Consider the following 19530-nt stretch of genomic DNA (forward strand, 5'->3'; position numbering starts at 1 on the left):
TTCGTGTCTGATTGATGTCTGGTTCTGAAGTTGACGTTGTCAATGTCACGTTTTGTCGCGTAGTACTCACTCTCCATTCGCCTGTGTATCTGTTTGAATATAGGGGTTGTTGTCTTAATCGATCCGGTAAAATTAGGTCTTGAACATCCTCCCTATTAAGTTCAATATTCATTTGACTGTCGGACATGTTTTGCAATGTGTCACTTTCACTAAGCTCGTCCGCGGAAACAATTTCTACGCGTCTAGCGTCCATCTTGCGATTTTCATAATTAATTGTAAATAAAATTTTCCAATGGTAAAAATTTTTTTTTAAATATGACATGTTGAAATCTGAAATTTCTCTTATGGAAATGGATATTTCTATATGATTTCTAATTAGAAATTGAATTATTAAACTGGTACTGAAATTTCCCTCTCACAAATAAATGACTGTGAATATGCTCTTCACTTACCATTTCCAATAATAGTAGTAAATCAATTTTAACTACAATTTGAAAAAATAATTTCGAAATAAATGGATCGGAATAAAGGAAGTACAGATGGCTGCTTGAAACTGGAAAAAATGTAAATTTCTGTACTCACCAATTTTTTTCAGTTTTATGTTGCAAATGTAGCGTCAAATATACAGTTTTCAATCCAAAATTTTTCTTTCGCGTCCGTGCAAATTATTTTATGGAACGTTATCCTTCCCCCCCCCCCCCCCCCCCCCCCCCCCCTTTTTTTTTTTTTACCAAATTAATTTCCTCAGCATGAAAATGAAAATTAACACAAATTAATTACAGGGAAAACAATATTGTTGTAAATTTCATGCACGTAACATTACAATTGAAATGAATGAGACTTAGTCCAAATTCATTTTCTGATGCTATTAAGTGGTTAAAATTAGATAAAATGTCCAAAATTTATAATAACTGCACTTGTATCAAATCCAAACTGCACTTGTATCAAATCCAAACTGCACTTGTATCAAATCCAAACTGCACTTGTATCAAATCCAAACTGCACTTGTATCAAATCCGAAGATTGCAGGTCCTGTCACCAGGACGCCAATTGTAGTGTTACCTTTTATTATCTTCTCCTCATTAGCAATTGAAACATCGCTTTGTAATGTAATTTTGATTTTCACCAAAAGCACATTCAACACATCGCGGAAAAATACACGTCTTTCGTATCAAGACGAGAGAGAGAGAGAGAGAGAGACATCCATCAGTTCTTAAAAACAAAAAACCCATGCAAAAGTAAAAAAAAAGAACAAAATTATTTATAAAATCGGTCGCTGGCGCAGCGCTCTTCTGCGTGCGCGATCGTAAATTATAACTTTGCGGAAGTCAAAGTACCATTACATGGAGCAGTCTAAAGTTATGGTGATTCTCTTGTACGACTGTGATGGTGTTATCCTGATGCATTATGTTTCTCCACAGCAACCGTCAATGCACAGTATTACTCTTCGAATTTTGGAGCACCAGCTGCGACCAGCTTTGCGAAAGAAGCAGTGACACTTTCTGCGCAACACACCCATCATTTTGTACGACAATGCGTGGGTGCATACAGTGCAAGCTGTGGCTGCTCTGTTCGGTCAGTGGGACTGGGAAGTACTGTACTATCCACCATACTCCCCGGACTTAAGTCCTTGTGACTTTGTTTTGATTCCGAAGGTGAAGCAACCGCTTCATGGCATTCGCTTCAGAACTGTTCCAGAGAGTCAACAGGCAGTAGACCGCTCCATTCGCACCATCAACAGAACAGGCTCTGCTAACGGTATACTATGCCTTCCTCATCGCTGGCAGCAGGTTTCACGCAATGCTGACGACTACTTTGAAGGACAGTAACAGGTGCAAACATGTAACTCTTTTTATATCGGTTGTCAATAAATATTTGCCACTATTTCAAAGTTCCAACCCTCGTAATTATCATCTTGGTTCAACCACACTCATTATTGGGCTGTTGAACTTGCCATTAGGCGATAAGTAAACTAGAAAGCAGTAATGTCGTTGAGGACAATTGAATTGTGTTTCTGAATATTTACTGGTTGTGCATGAATTATTCAGTGAGACATTTTTGCTTCATAACTGTTGTCAGAATAAAACTGTTTTCATGATCCCATTCTGACATTTCTACAGTAAGCCAATAATCATTACTATATGTGAACATCGGAGACAGTGGAAAAATTTCTCTTATACCCATGCTCTTGGTGTCTCAATACACTTATGGAAGGATGGGTGATGTGCACACTAGCTAGCATGTGTTTGTCCAGGTAAGAATAAAGGTGCTATGTTTCTTCAGTAAAAATTGGTTGATTGTGGACTTGAAATCAACAGTTGTAGGAAGAGGGAGGGAAACTGGATGAGTATTGGCTTCTTATTCAGTTGTATTCACGTGGCGTAATACTTAGACTTATTAGTTTGTAAAATATTTAAACTGTTATGATCTACATTTACATGACACATTAATACGGACATTGTTTTGCAGTTTATTGACCTGTGCATCTTGTTGGGATGCGATTACTGTGACAGTATCAAAGGCATTGGCCCCAAACGTGCCATCGACCTTATAAAGCAGCATCACAGTTTGGAAAAAATTCTTGAGAATATTGATACAAAGAAGTACCCACCACCAGAAGGGTGGATGTATAAGGAAGCAAGGCAACTGTTTTTAGAACCAGATGTTGCTGATCCAGAAACTATTGAGGTAAGGCACTCTGTTTTTCAGTAACATTTCCTTTTTTCTTCACTGTTGCATTGTTAAACCAGTGTTGTTCAGGTGTCTGCAGATTTGCTGCCATTCATACCTCTTGTAGCAATAGCAGTGTCATTTGTATAGTGGAGCAATCCATGTTGCTGTTATTTTTACACATGTGTCCTTCGAGATGATCTTACTTAAAGGTGCTTTCCATCTTTTAATGTCTTTGTACACAAAGTGCACACTTACGATCTGTAGTGGTTGAATGGTCAATAGAAAGAAGTTGCTCAATTTTATTGTTAGTGTTAATACTTATAATAATGTTGCTAGCAGGAGTCACTAAAAACAAACTAGATGATATGTATGTGATTTATGATTTCCCCCCCCTCGTCCCCCCTGGCGTGTACAGGGTGACTCACGAAGATATGCGAATATTTTAATATGTTATTCTAAAAGTAAAATTTAAAAAAAAAGTCATATAAACTTAGGTCTGCAAATGTTTAGTTACGGAGTTATGGCTAATAAAAGATTTTGCCTGAAATTTAGCGCGTAAAAATGTACGAGTTTAAAGTAAAACACGATTTCCATTTAGTTTGCTGTTGTTGATGTGGTGAATCTAATAACACATGTCCCAGATGTGTATCTGCAGTAGTTTACTAGAACATCCAGAGAAGCAAAGATTATTATACAAGTAAATTTGTTTACTTTTCATTAAGAATGTAGAAATGTTTGTCATTGTTGGCAACTGTCATTGAGTTGTTTGTCGTTTCCTATCCTTGAAATGAGTTGGTTTTCCGTATTGTTCAGTGAAAGAACATAATAAAACCAGTGTATTTAAATGAAACCACTTAGTAACTGTTGTAATATGTAATAATAAAAGCAAATTATCTGACACATTCATACAGTTTCAGTTAACGTTATTACCTTTATCCAAAATTAAATTCTCTACAACTTCTGTTAAAAACTTTCTGCAGTTATCTGGAATTTAAAAAACAAATTGGGCCAAGTAGTTAATAAATTAAAATTTTTTATGAAACTACGTCTTTGCCTCTCTGGATGTTCTGGAAAGCTATTGCAGATACATGTCTTGGACATGTTTTATTAGATTCATCAGATCAATAACAACAAAATTAATGGAAATTGTGCTTTACTTTAACCTCGTACAGTTTTGTGTTAGCTCCATATTAGCAAAGTTACTAAATTTCAGGTAAAAATCTTTTATTAACTGTAACTCCACAGCTAAACATTTGTGGACCTATGTTTATATGAACTTTCTTCTTTAGTTGTACTTGTAGAATAACATATTAAAATATTTGCATATCTTTGTGAATCACTCTGTATGTGTACAAAATGTTCTGAGACATAATTTTCTCATGAGTGATTTGCTGAATACGTCAATAGCCGAGCCTGTTATCATCTGGCTGTCTGTTGAGTTGATGCACATTATAATGGTCCATGTTCTCTTATCTTCCCATTTGTCTCAGTGATGGACCAGGCATTCTATTCTAGGTTCACATTCCACTTGACTCATTGTTGCCTTTTGTTGCAACAAAGCATTTCTAGTTCCATCTTGTTATCGGGCCTTAACTTCTGCTCTTCTTTAAGGGGAGGGAGAAATGGGATTCCAGGCCTTTCTTGCAAACAAATCAAAATGATGTACAGGTACCAGAAGTACCTCTAGCGTGAAGTTCCTGGGCGGTCCAACTATGTAGATGAATTAGTTAAAAATCTCGGATTTGCCTTCTGTGCACTCAAGAACTCTCATTGTCTTGACCTGAAGACTTTCACTTACTATGCTACAGGAGAGTATTATCGGGTGTTTTAAAATGAATATTAGGTTTTTAATGCTTTGTAGCATTTATTATATTCAACTTGCAATTATAAATAGTACATCAAATGCAAGAGCAAATTGACCAGTTTTTCTTTTAAGTGTTCAATGTGAGCACCATCCATCCCACAGCATACATTGAGTCAATAGATGAGTTCTTCCCAAATCTTGTCTGGAGTAATTGTTGCAACAATTGCTTCAATCCTGTTTCTTAAGTCATGTAGATGAGCTGCTAGCAGAGGCACATACACATGATCCTTTATGAACTCCCAAAGGTAGAAATTGTACGGCCTCAGATCAGGTTAAAGTGGATACCATGCGAAACTGTCATCTGGCCCCTTGTGACCAATCTAGCGGTCACGTACAGTGTCCTTTAACCAATCTCGTACTGAGTTTAATGCCAGTGAGGCAGTGCGCCCATGTTGCTTCAGCAAAAAGAAACGTCCATAAAGTTTCTGCCGGGATGTGGCTCAAAAATATTCAATTTAGGGGAGTCTCATTGCAACTTACAGTCTTGTGGGAATTTGCTGACCCCTAGGTGCGCACATTGTGTGTTTTCACATTTCCACTTAAGAGAAATGTTGATACATCATTGAAGATGACACAATCTAGAAAATCATCTTACAGCAACCTTTCATTCGCAAAGTTATCACGTAAACTGTAGTCTGTAAACTTTAGAGCTTGTAACAACTGCAAACAATAAGGACAAGTCTTTTGTTAGTGTCTTTTTTAAATGAATCAGCATCTGCTCCAGTTGTTTAATAAGAAATTTATTAAGTCCACACGAATGGTTTCAGTCTTTACATTAGGCGATTATCGAGCATATCTTAAAGTTTCAGATACACTTGATAATGGTCTAAAGCTCGGTTCGCACGACAATACTGAATTGTATCACTCATTGTGTGAAACGAGTTGCACGCAAATGGTTTCTTATATCTCTTTTGACACAATGCCACCAATGTACGCTTGAGTTTCGTTGTTTTGGGAGCACTGTAGTTTTGTGTAAAATTTTGGCAGCTGTAAGCGTTGTGGCCAAGTTAGTGCTTATTTGTGTGAAATCTCTGCGTGTGACAAAAGAAAAAGAAACTTTTGGGTTCATGACTGGATAAAAAGAAGTTACTGAGCAACCTTGCTGAAAGAAATTTTAGTGGAAGACCTTAAAAGCTAATTTAATCATCTGTTGTACAAGTTGTGAATGGAAAGCACTGCTGTGACATTTTTAATAAAACAGTATTGAATAAAGGATTCACCTTTCCAGATTTCTGTAGCCTTTCCTTGTACCAACTATTTTCCTTAAAAAAAGACACTGCCAACAAAAAGCTTGAGATTCTGCCAACGCAAACCTAATTGAATGAATTTTGCTCTGCATCTCATATATAATCAACCTAATCACGTACGGCCACAAATGCAACAACACCTCACTCCTAGTTTTTGTAATCAGCATCATTAAAATCCTACAACAACCTTTGCATAGCATAGCACCCAAAAAGTGACCAATTTCCTCCCTTCCCCACTTTATACTTCAGTTTGTTAACACACTACTGACACCTCTAACCTCAAAACCAGTGTAGCCGGTGTCAGCAAGTTGAAACAAGCGAAGAGTGTTTAGTTTCAGCAACAAGTTGCATGCAACATAGTGCCATAGTGTAAACTAGACTTGATAAAATGGTCTGAAATTGGTTAAGTGGACTCAATAAAGTTCTGACTAAGCAATAGAGCAGATTTCATTAATTGAACAACAGATGTAGAATTAGCATCATCCAACATGGAGAAACTAATAAGTCTCATTAAGTCTCCACACAGACATCACTAAAATTGCTAATTCATGACTAGTCTTCCAATCTTATTTCTTGGGGCTATTCATGGAACACTCTGTCACTCATTCAATGCCTCCAGTCACCCTTTATCATCCCATATTCTTCTCTTTGCAAAGATAGCCGGTATCTTCAAACTATTGATACCATGTACAGATATTACCACTTGCAAGATTACAATGGAACATATGTTTCACTGTAACAACAGATTCAGACCTTGTGAACTGAAGCACAAAAAGCTTTCTGTTCATTAGTTTGCATCTTTGCTACTAGCACTTTGTAACAGAAGATGCAGGAAGCAGTGCAGGTATACAAACAAAGCTGTTTGATGAGTTACTCCTTCATTTGATACAATTGTAAATAAAGCAAGGTGAATGTAATAAATGGTGATGATGAAGATGTCCAATACTCCGAGGAGCGTAGGGGCAATGTGGGAGACCCGCACTGCCAACTAGACAAGGTCCTAGCGGAGGTGGTTTGCCATTGCCTTCCTCTGACCATAATGGGGACGGATGATGATGATGATGATGATGATGATGAAGACGACGACACACCAACACCCAGTCATCTCAAGGCAGGGAGAATTCTTGACCCCGCCTGTAATCAAACCCGGGACCCCATGTGCAGTAAGCGAGAATGCTACCACAAGCTGTGGGCCTATGAAGCTTTAAAACCCTAATACTCATTTTGAAACACATTTCTTATAATCAGCATCATTAAAACCCCACAAAAACCTATGCGTAGCATAGACACCCAAAAAGTGACCAATTTCTTCCATTCCCCACTGTGTACTTCAGTTTGTTTACACTCTACTGAGACACCTAGCCTCAATACCGGTGCAGCTGATGCCACCAAAGTTGAAACAAGCCAAAAGTGTTTTTGCACGATTCAGAAAAGCTGGTGCTAGTAGGAAGAATCCAGATTGTGCAGGCTGTCAAGCAGTCATTAAAGTGAAGCCTATCATGTTGGGCAGAACATTCAGCAACTGGGTGGTCCAGCTGTTTACCTTTTGCCCCACGCTCAAATTCAGTCGTGCTGGATTCATCAGAAGACTTCCTCTCCTTCTCGTGGTCCCTACAGTGGAAACACTTTTTTTTTTTATCAGAGGCAACTGGACCACCCTGTTGCGAGACATGCTGCCCAACACGAAATACTTCACTTCAATTATTGCTTGACAGCCTGTCGCATCTAGTTCCTTCCTACCAATGCAGCTTTTCTGAATTGTGCAGGTAGGCAACTATCCTACATTTCTGTGACCCCCTGGCCTCAGTCTTTGCTAATCCCTGTCCCCCATACCCATCGCCATCTCTGCTCTCTCTCCAGTACTATGCAGCTTTCTATTCGACCAGTGCACCGACTAGTTTTTTCCCCATTCTCCGTTTATCTCCCTTCCGCTCTCTTCCCCTCCCCCCGCCCCCTCCTCCCCCCTCTCTCTCCATCCCAAACCACTCAACTGCACTTAGCATACCTACCCTGTCTCCACATCGTCCCTGCACACTCCCACAAGCAGCTCTACACCAACCCTTCTCATACAGTGCTACTCCTCCTTATCCTCAGTAGATTGCTGCTCCCATCAGGTGCAGTTGCTGTCCACAGTCTGGCTGCAGCGACCAAAGGCAGTCATCATGTGTGTGTGTGTGTGTGTGTGTGTGTGTGTGTGTGTGTGTGCGCGCGCGTGCGTGCGTGCGTGCGTGTGTGTGTTGGTGTGTTGGTGTTGTAGTGGTATATGTTACTATAAAGCGCAGCAACACATATCATTTTCCTTTTACTAGACTGATGACAAAATGTGTGTGTGAAAACCATGACTTTAATTAGTAGTAGCATAGAGAGCATCTACTGTGCCCGGGTTTGTTGGAATTTACATGCGGATATGAGAAAGAAAAATGCAGGAACAGTGCAGAAAGCGACGACGGATGTGTAATTTGGACTGGCTAGTGAGGGGTCACTTGCACTTTGCAGTGATATTTTGGGGGTGCTGTGGACTCCAAAGGAGGAAGGGGCCTGACAACAGTGGTTGAGGACGATAGAAAAATGAATGTTGTTATATAGACTCTATGCTGTGTTATCTTGAATTAATTATGGACTTGTGGATTTCATCAAGCATTGAAGCATCATGCATGTCTGAAAATCTTTGTTAGTTATCAGGTATTGTGAGTTGAGAACTTAATAGAATTCAGAAGAATTATGGAAACTGGGTGATTTCATAGTGAATTGTTTAATGTATAAGTTCTCTTGTAGCCATTGCCCCTCTGAAATTGGAAAAGAAGTTGGCAGTCAGATTCATGGCACTGCATAGCAAGGCCACAACATCAAGAGAAAACAAGACAGTTACCAGGAAATTCAGGAAATAAGGTAACTGTTACTACAGGGAATGAGTAAAGACTTGGCATCTCCCAATATATCGATCCTTAAAACGAACCCACAACAAGAAAAACACCTCATGTTATGTCCTAAGTGAAAGATACACACAAGAGGAAATAAAATAAGAGCTATGACAAGAAATTAAAACTAAACAAGAAATTAAAATTGAAATTTTATGAAAAACAGTAAGATGTCCGATGTTGCATAGGGCGACAGAAATAAACAAGCCATCAAGAACTGTATCATAAGCACATACGTTGTAATGGTGCAAACAGCAGCAACACTATTGAAACTAAAGGGATTGTGACTTTAATTAAACCCAAACAATTTAGATTGTCACGATCTTCAACAAAAGGAATACCTGTTGGCCATAGCAATCAGGTCAACAACTAATATTATTCCCGTGTTGGAGTATGTTCTTGGCACATAAATCATGAGAAGATAAGCCGACTGCAGAGAAGATTTTCAGTAAGCAGTTTCAATGAGGCTGTGATGGCTTTCGAGGGCAACACTTCATCAATTTGCAGTTGGTGGCAATGCAGCAGACTACAGCAGTGGCTACACAACAACTGTCCGAGACTGTGCCACACACACACACACACACACACATTCTGGAGGTGATACACTGTACAGCTTACCTAATTTGCCATACCAGCTGCTGTGGCACCCTGCTGATGCTATTTTGTGTGTGTGTGTGTGTGTGTGTGTGTGTGTGTGTGTGTGTGTGTGTGTGGCACAGTCTCGGACAGTTGTTGTGTAGCCACTGCTGTAGTCTGCTGCATTGCCACCAACTGCAAAGTGATGAAGTGTTGTCCTCGAAAGCCATCACAGCATCATTGAAACTGCTTACCGAAGATCTTGTCTGCAGTTGGCTTATCTTCTCATGATTTATGTCCCAAGAACACACACACACACACACACACACACACACATATACACATTCTGGAGGTGATACACTGTACAGCTTACCTAATTTGCCATACCAGTTGCTGTGGCACCCTGCTGATGCTGTCGTGTGTGCGTGCGTGCGTGCGTGCGTGCGTGTGTGTGTGTGTGTGTGTGTGTGTAGTTATTTAATTGGAACTAATTGTTCACAGTCAGTGTTGAATAACATTGGGTGTAAATACATTGATAAATGACAAAGGTTTTTAAAATGATATAAGTTTTAAGTGGTACTGTAGTTTGGATTACATGTCCATCACAACCAGAAGCATGGATAGCACAATATTAGCGGAAATTCTAGATAAACTTAAAGCATTAGAAAAAGTAGGGGAACCATCCCAAAACAGCAAAAGTCAAGCAGATAAACTAGGGGAGCTATCTCCAAGTAATTAAAAAATTACCTGACTTAGCCACAATAAAGACAGAATTTTCAAATTAGAAGAAACCTCAGGAGTTCAAAATGAAAATAGTTGAGCATTGTTATATATATGTAATAAGAGTGAGGTCCAGAAGTTGTGGAAAGAATTAGAAGACACTGGACATGAACTTGGATGGAAAATAGCTACATCTAACATAGGATTATCACCAAAATTATTAGAAAAATTACAAATAGGAAACAGAGTTAGTTGTGCTAAGCAATTTCCAAAGTTTAAGCCAGAAGGAGAAGTATGCCTGACATATTTCTTAAGAGTATTTTCTCGATCTATGCTTCAGAAATGGGATGCTACTTAAAAAATAAAATAAAAAAATTGGGCTAGGACATTTATTAACTGATGCAGCAGAATGGAGAACAGCTCATTCAGAGGAATTTAAATCGTGGGAAGACTTTCAGGAAAAATGTAAGAGAAAATATTGGTTCACAAGAAAAACTTATGCTACAGTTATTAGATCCTAAGTACCATAATGGTTCATGGGGTACATATAAGAAGCATGAAAAAAATTTGCTTCAAGTGCTGGTAAGGAAATTGCCTTATTTTGCAAGTAAAGAAATATATAGTGGGTGGACTAATACAGAACAGTTATTGGTATTTGTAGGTTTCGATATCCCGAATAAAGAAAGAGGGGCGATTTTAATCATGCAGAAAATCTGAATGCAGGAAACGAGGTGGAATGTTACATATCTAAATTTTCCAGGAAGAAGAAGAAGTAATTTTTGTTGTATAGATAGGAGACCAAATAATGATTGCAATAGAAAGAGAAATACAGTAAAACTTGCTCAAATCGGCACATGTATAATTCGGAAATCTGCCCAAACCGTACAAGTATTTCAGTCCCGACGCATTCAGTGCGCTTCTGTATGCTGATTTTTTGTATAAGTGGAATGTGCCTAATGCAGAAAGGGAAAGCAAAGCTTAGAACATACACTATGTGATCAAACGTATCCAGACATCCGGCTGAATATGACTTAAAAGTTTGTGACGCCCTCCATCGGTAATGCTGGAATTCAATATGGTGTTTGCCCACCTTTAGTCTTGATGACAGCTTCCACTCTCGCAGGCATACATTAAATCGGGTGCTGGGAGGTTTGTTGGGAAATGGCAGCCTATTTTTCACGGAGTGCTGCACTGAGGAGAGGTATTGATGTTGGTCGGTGAGGCCTGGTATGAAGTCGGAGTTCCAAAACATTCCCAAGGTGTTCTGTAGGGTTCAGGCCAGGACTCTGTGCTGGCCAGTCCATTACAGGGATGTTATTGTCATGTAACCACTCCGCCACAGGCCGTGCATTATGAACAGGTGCTCAATCGTGTTGAAAGATGCAGTCGCCATCCCTGAATTACTCTTCAACAGTGGGAAGCAAGAAGGTGCTTAAATCATCAGTGTAGATCTTTGCTGTGTTAGTGCCATGCAAAACAACAAGGGGTGCAAGCTCCCTCCATGAAAAACCTGACCACATCATAACACCACCGTCTCCAAATTTTACTGCTGGCACTAAAGACACTGGCAGATGATGTTAACCGGGCGTTCGCCATACTCACACCCTGCCATCGGATCCCCACATTGGGTACCGTGATTCATCACTCCACACATTTTTCCACTGTTCAACTGCCCAATGTTTACGCTCCTTACACTGAGAGAGGCATCGTTAGTCATTTACCGACGCGATGTGTGGCTTATGAGCAGCCGCGCAACTATGAAGTCCGAGTTTTCTCACGTCCCACCTTACTGTCATAGTACTTGCAGTGGAATCTGAAGCAGTTTGGAACTCCTGTGGGATGGTCTGGATAGATGTCTGCTTATTACACATTATGACCCTCTTCAACTGTCGGCGGTATCTGTAAGTCAACAGATGAGATCGCCCTGTACGCTTTTGTGCTGTACACGTCCCTTCACATTTCCACTTCGCCATCACAATGGAAACAGGGGATCTAGGAATGTTTAGGAGTGTGGAAATTTAGCTTACAGACATATGGCACAAGTGTCACCGAATCACCTGACCACATTCGAAATCCATGAGTCCCGTGGGTGTCCCATTCTGCTCTCTCACGAGGTCTAATTACTACTGAGGTCACTGATATGGAGTACATGGCAGTAGCTGGTAGCACTATGCACCTAATATGATAAGCATATGTTTTTGGGGGAGTCTGGATACTTTTGATCACATAGTCTACTTAATAATTTATTGTATAACGCGGAAAAAGCCTATACACAACTATTGTATTACAGTTCATTAGTTATTCATGACTCCACCACGACATTACTTTGGACACCTCTGTTAAACAGTGCACATCCAAGAAAATATGTTCAGCGCAGTGCGGTGCTGCTGGTGTGGACCAAAAACTGCGCCGCTCTGTGAAACAACGTATAAGTTACGCTCAATGTCAGTACAGTACATCAAAGCAAATGGTTCATTCGTCAGCACTCTGTTTGTGAGCTCTCTCGTTTTCCTCATTATTGATGCACATCGGTGCATACAGGAACATTGTTGCGCCTCTACCAACACTGTGCTGCAGTGTGTGCAGTGAAAGAGGTGGGTATTGTTCCATCAAACAATGGTTTTACCCAGCAAGGTCATTATTTTCTGCCAGTTTCAGTTGACTAGTAGCACTTTAAGAGATACAGTAACATGATGTCAAATAAACGGTATGCGTTGTTAACACTTAACGGAAAGATTAATGTAATCAAGGCGAGTGAGAAAGACAAACTCTTTGTGTGCAAAATTATGTTGTGTTCCAAATGCTGTAAAACGGACATTGGAAATGGAAATGCCATGTGGCTAGGACCTCTTGTCGGGTAGACCGGTCGCCTGGTGCAAGTCTTTAGAGTTGATGCCACTTCGGTGACTTGCATGTTGATGAGGATGAAATGATGGTGGTAAGGACAACACAACACCCAGTCCCTGTGTGGAGAAAATCTCCGCCCCAGCCGCGATTCGAACCCGGGCTGTTAGGTATGACATTTCGTCGTGCTGACCACTCAGCTACCAGGGGTGGACAAACAGAAATTTATGAGACTTTAAGAAACAAGGATAAGATACTGTCCAACTTCATTTTGAATTATGACCCAAAAAATGTGTTCAGTGCCGATGAAATGGGACTGTTTTATTGCATGCTGTCTTCAAAATTGGTAGCAATTTGAAGTGAAAAGTGCACCAATAGGAAAATGTCCAAGGAAAGACTCACTGTACTGCTGTGTGGAAACGTGTTAGGTGAAATAGAGAAGCCACTGGTGATTGGAAAGGCAGCACAGCTGCATTGTTTCAAAAACATAAACATCAGTAACATTTCATTCACATGGCGAAGCAATAAAAAGGCGTGGATGATGAGTGGTCTTATGGAAGAATGGCTGCGCTCTTTCAATGCCAAAAACGAAGAAATGAAATCGCTAGGTTCTCTTTTTCTAGACAATGCAACCTGTCACCCGAAAGTAACATTATCAAACGTGAAATTGGCTTGGTTCCCTCCAGGTTAAACCTGCCTCACACAACCCATGGACTAGGGGGTTATTTACACATTCAGGTGTCCTTATAGGCGATTACTGATACAATTTCTTATTCTTAAATGTTGAAGAAGCCAAAAGTGTGTTTGCTCTTGCACGGTCAGTTTCTGTCCTGGATGCAGTAAATTGAATTGGCTTGGCAGTAAAGGAAATAAAGCCTGAAACTATCACCATGTGCTTCAACAAAGTGGTGTTTGGGGGTCAAGAACAAGATGCTTGTTTGGCCATCGAAACTCAAGAAAATGCAACAGCAATTGCTGAATTAATGAAAATTTGAAACATTTCGTGTAGTGCTGATGATTACATTTAAAGTGATGACTTTCTTTCAACTCACCCCACTTTCACTTCAGCAACAAATCTAAAAGAAATCTGCAACACAGAGGATGATGAAGAAGAAACGAAGAAGAAGAAAAAGAAGAAGAGGAGAAGCAGGAGCAAAATATATCCCTAGAAAAATTAACACGTCTGAAGAAGCCATTGCATGCAGAAACAATGGTGCAAAAAATTGACTAGAAAAAACAATTTTGAACATGGAATTAAAACAAGTTTCCCCTCCTTGACATGTGGTGAAAAAAGTGAAATGGAAAGCAAATAAACATGGTAATAATATGTATGTACATACAATAATAAACGAATTTAAAGTTTGAGTAAAAATATAGAAATGCCATGTTATTTATCAATTAGTGTAATAGTCAAGTGTTCTGTTGTCCAATATACGGTAAATGAACATCTACTATGCTGGAATCAAGGTACATAAATACAGTATATGCATAATTATAAATTTTTACTGTACTTTTGTGCCTGATACTTGACAAATTTTACGTAGCCCAGTGAGTTTTGTGTAATCCGGAAACCTGTCGAATTTGGAATATTATTTTAGTCCCAGGCACTTCTGTTTTGAGTAAGTTCTACTGTAATAGTGAAAGGAATAATTCACACGTTTTTATAATCAGTGACCCAAACACCATCGACACTGGTAAAACAGGATGTCAACCAAAGTACAGGTACAAATAATTATCCAATACTAGTATCACATCTTGGGACATGGGCCAATGTCTAGGATTTATCAAAGCTATTGTAGGCCTGTACAATGAATAATTAATTGAATTCACTCATTCAATACCTACAAGAGAATGGTTATCACAAGAAGGTAATATAGAAGAGGAAGAGCAATTAAAACCAGTGATTGAGGCAAGGGTATCACATATAAACGTAGATATTTATATAGATCTAGGAAACAAAATTTCACACGAATACCTGCTCACTCTTAGAAATAGGAATAAGTGTCCCGGATTACCAGTAACAGGACCATATATTGTAGAAATAGCAGGTAGTAAAGGAAAACAACTTAAAGAGGAAACTCGGCTGTCATTAGAGATACGAGCTGTTGAATTTGTGTGGACTGTGTTAATAGTACCCCATGTGAACCTACAGGTACTGTTTGGCCTAGACCGATTATTAAAATATAAAAGTAAAACGTAGTTTACGATCATGTTATACTGGACCAAGGAAGGCTCTAATCACATTACACCATTTAAAATAGGTAAATTATTAACTAATAGGGATTTATTACTAGTTGCCACAGCTCTGTTAGTGGATGATGATAAAGAAACAGAAAATCTGCAAGGGTACTGGGAACAAATAAAGAAGAACTCTCAGGTATCTGACCTATTAAGTGAAGAACAAGAGATTTTCATATGATCTTAATGAAATAAAGGAGCGTATTTTCTGAAAAACCTGGAGCGAATGTCGACTATGAAGCCTTTTTTTGCAAATCTTACTCAGTTCCCAAAAGTTTAAGAACAGCAGTATATAAGGAAATCAGAAAATGGTAGCTAGTGTTATACTTTAAGCAAACATATAGAGACAGACCTGTATCTATTGATGATTTGTTAACGAAATTCTATCAAGGAAGGTACATTAGTTCAGCTGAGTTGATTGCCAGTTATTATCAGGTCAAATAACACAACCATTGATGCCACTGGCAGCTGTAGTGGGTGTAGCAAGTGTAGCAGCATCTGATGGCCGCATCCATACAGAAGTTCCGCTGGTGATGGTCTGTCTCGTGGGTGGGAGTGATAGGATGCAAGAAAGAGTTGCAGCACTTGGTCCTGTGTCTGGGTGGTGCCAAGCTTGGCCATCTGTTGTTTAAAAGTGCTTATGAAATGTTCTGCTTTGCTGTTGAACTGGGGGTGAAACGGAGCACTTGTTTGATGTCGAATGCCATTTCATTCACAAAACTGTTCAAAAATACGTGAAGTGAGCTATGCAAAATATGGAGGACAATGCTTGAATGGCACTAAGCGATGTGGTAGAAGCCATAGGCACTGCAAAGGGAAACCTTGCTAAAAGAGTCTACCACTATGAGCCAGTGAATGTTCCAAAGTGGTCCTGCAAAGTTTATGTGCACTCATTGCCATGCGGATTGAGTCTTAGGCCAAGCTGAGAACGCCTGTGGCAGAGCAAATTGGTTTTTCACACATGCGTAACACTGTGATGTCATCTGTTCAATATGGGTATCCATGCCCTGCCAAGTGCAGTACCATCACACTAACTGTATAGTGCAAACAATTCCCCAAGAGATCTGTGTTTGCTTCCGTGGCTTGTGCAATTTTTCTGTTGTGAAAGGGAAGAGATTCCAGCAATTCAGAGTTCTGCACATTGATTTGGCAGCAGGATGCGGCAGATATATCAAAATCAGTCTGGGCCATTTGTAAGGCAAGATAGGGCATATGCTTTGTCACAGGTCTGTACACAATTTCGAACTGATACTGCGAAAGGAACAAAGCCCAATGTTGCAATTTTTTTTAAGAATGTGTGTAGGAACCGGCTTTGAACGTTGAAACAGGAACTGCAAAGGCTTGTGATCTGTCAGCAAAAAGAACTTGCAGCCATACTTGATGGAATTGAGTCACACCATACACAATAGCCAGAGCCTCTTTTTCTGTTCGAGAATAACGGCACTGAGTTTGAGTTAACAACTTTGGCACAAAAACAATAGATCTGTCTTGTGCACCAGTTCTGCACGAAAGCACAGGGCTGATTCTGTAGGAAGAAGCATCGACTTGCAGAACTACTGGCTTGGCAGGGTAAAAATGCGCTAAACATCTGTCACTGATCAAGGCATTTTTGAGTTTCTGAAATGCATTGAGACACTCTTTGGTTGACATGAAAGGCACATTTTTCTGATGCAAGTGATGCAATGGAGCCACGATCTGAGCAGCATTCGGTATGAACCGAATGTAGTAAGTCATCTTGCCGAGTACTGACTGCAGTTCAGACGCATTGCGAGGAACAGGCATTTCAAATGAGATTGGAGGGGGAGGACACCCTGAATGTTTATCACATGATCAGAGTATTTTTGTTTTTCTTGTAACAAGGCTATTTGTGAAAAGTTGCATATTTGCAAAATAGGCTCTGTTTCCTGCTTGTTTTCTTTCTCTTGTTGCCTTTCAAATGCTGTTACCATTTGTTATTACAGCTCCCAAGTAGTTAAAAGAAGACACTCCTTTAAAGTATTCTCCTTTGATGTTTAGGTTCTTTATGGGTTCTTTTTGCCTCAGATTGTGATGTTACAATATATTTTCTTCATTTACTATGAGGCCAGTTCTTAATGCTTCTGTTTCCATTGGCCAGTATGTTTCTGGAAGTGTATTGATATTTCTTCCTTCTATAACATTGTCATCAGTATATGCACATAGTTTTCATAAATATGGTGCCTCTTTTGTTGATTTTGTTTAACAAACTATGCAGGGCTATATTGAATAGTGCAGTGGAGATACTATCACTTTGCTTCACACCTTTATCAAAGCCAAAGCTTTCACTTGTTCTTTTGCTCTTGTCTCTGTCATTGTCGCTCTGATTAATCTTATTACTTTAGCACATACGAGGGGGGACCCAAAAGAAACCGGACTCCGAGGGCGCGGCCACTTGTAGACGTAGTGCAGGGTTCTTACGATAGATAGTGTTAGTAGAGACCTTCATGAAACAGCTGTGCAGACGGGCGTCAGTGCAGAGCTGAACGTGCAAGTGTGGGCATTGTGTTTCTCTGACTGTTGGCAGGTTACCTCTGCGAAGTCGTTATGACAACTTTAAAAGAACAAAGAGTGTGTGTGAAATTTTGTTTCCTGCATAAAAAAAACTGCAACGGAGACACACCAAATGCTTCAGGAAGCATTCCAGGAGGACACTATGAGCCGCACACAGGTTTTCGAGTGGTTGGGGCGTTTTAAACGTGGTGTGATGTGTGTTGAAGACCAAGCTCGTTCTGGACGCCCTTCAACATCGCGGAATGGGGAGAACATTGAAAAGGTCCGCCAAAAGATCAACGAGGATCGTCGCCAAACGATCGACCAAATTTCAGCAGAGACAGGAATCAGTTGGAGCTCCTGTCAGCGGATTTTGAGTGAGGATTCGCACATGAGACGTGTTGCTGTTAAATTTGTTCCACGCCTTCTCACACAGGAGCAAAAAACCATCCGCTTGAATGTGTGTCAAGACTTGAAAACAGAGATTGCACATGATCCAAACTAAATTCTTGAACAAAGTCATTACAGGGGATGAGAGTTGGTGTTATGGATATGACCCAGACCAAAAAAAACAAGGCAAGTGAGGTCAAATGTGAAGACGATGATCATTGTCTTTTTTGATGTTTGTGGAATTGTGCATCGGGAGTTTGTACCCCCCTGGCCAGACCGTTAACCAGCACTTTTACTTGGATGTTTTAAGGCGTCTGCGAGAGGATGTGAGGAGGAAACGCCTGGAACTTTGGCGATCAGGTGATTGGTTTCTGCATCACGACAACGCTCCAGCACACACAGCCTTACGAGTGACCTACTATTTGGTATCCCAGAGGTGGTCTGTCGTTCCCCACGCTCGGTATTCGCCGGACCTAGCCCCGTGTGACTTTTTCCTATATCCACGAATGAAAAAAATGCTAAAAGGGGAGCGTTATGACGATGTGGAGGCGGTAAAAACAGCTTCGCAAAGGGCACTGGACAATATCAAACTTGAAGAGTTCCAAACATGCTTCCAACAGTGGGAAAAGAGACTTGACAAGTGCATCACATGTAATGGAGAGTATTTTGAAGGTGACTGAAATAATTTTGTAAAAAGGTTCATCAATAAATTTTTTATGACAACAATCCGGTTTCTTTTGGGTCCCCCTCGTACACAAACTTCTTTCAGTACTCTGTATAGTACTTGCTGGTTTGTGCTGTCAGAGGCTAGTTTGAAGTTATTGAATAGGAAATGCAGATCTGTATCATATTCATAGAACTTTTTCATCATTTGTCTTATCATAAATATTTGATCAGTTGTTCCTCTGTCTGGTCAAAAGCCACACTGATATTCCCCTAGCATGTCTTCTGCGCACTTCTCTATCCTTTTGTTTAGTACCGAGCGAGGTGGCACAGTGGTTAGACACTGGACTCGCATTCGGGAGGACGACGGTTCAATCCCGCGTCCGGCCATCCTGATTTAGGTTTTCCGTGATTTCCCTAAATCGCTCCAGGCAAATGCCGGGATGGTTCCTTTCAAAGGGCACGGCCGACTTCCTTCCCCGTCCTTCCCTAATCCGATGAGACCGATGACCTCGCTGTCTGGTCTCCTTCCCCCAAAAACCACCACCACCATCTATCCTTTTGTTTAGTATACTTCTGAAGATCTTATAAGCTGTGGTTAAGAATGTTACACCTCTATAGTTTTCAGTGTTAGGTTTTTCACATGCTGTTCTATCCCCTTTCTTATAAATGGCAATTATTATTCCAGTTTTCCATTTGTCTGGCATAGTTTGTTTCCCATATATTTGATATTAATGTGTGTGGTTCCTTTATTACAGCCTCTTCACCAGCTGTTATTAATTCAGGAAGTATGCTGTCTTCCCTAGGCGTTTGGTTGTGTTTCGTCTTGTGCACAGCCTGGGTGACCCCTTGTAGTTTTGGCTTTCTTGCCTTGTTGGCATCATTGTCT

At 40.1% G+C, this 19530-nt stretch overlaps 1 protein-coding gene across 4 annotated transcripts in view; it reads left to right on the forward strand.

The window, feature by feature from the left end:
• Nucleotides 1-19530, forward strand: part of LOC126416729 (flap endonuclease 1) — an 89579-nt gene that overhangs the window by 42790 nt on the left and 27259 nt on the right. For all 4 annotated transcript variants that reach the window (XM_050084551.1, XM_050084550.1, XM_050084552.1 and 1 more), the window contains exon 6: nt 2470-2688. In XM_050084551.1, coding sequence (XP_049940508.1) covers nt 2470-2688 — 219 coding nt within the window. The remainder of the gene's footprint in view (nt 1-2469; nt 2689-19530) is intronic.

This window comes from Schistocerca serialis, chromosome 8 (genome assembly GCF_023864345.2).
Source record: "Schistocerca serialis cubense isolate TAMUIC-IGC-003099 chromosome 8, iqSchSeri2.2, whole genome shotgun sequence".
Classification (NCBI taxonomy): domain Eukaryota; kingdom Metazoa; phylum Arthropoda; class Insecta; order Orthoptera; family Acrididae; genus Schistocerca; species Schistocerca serialis.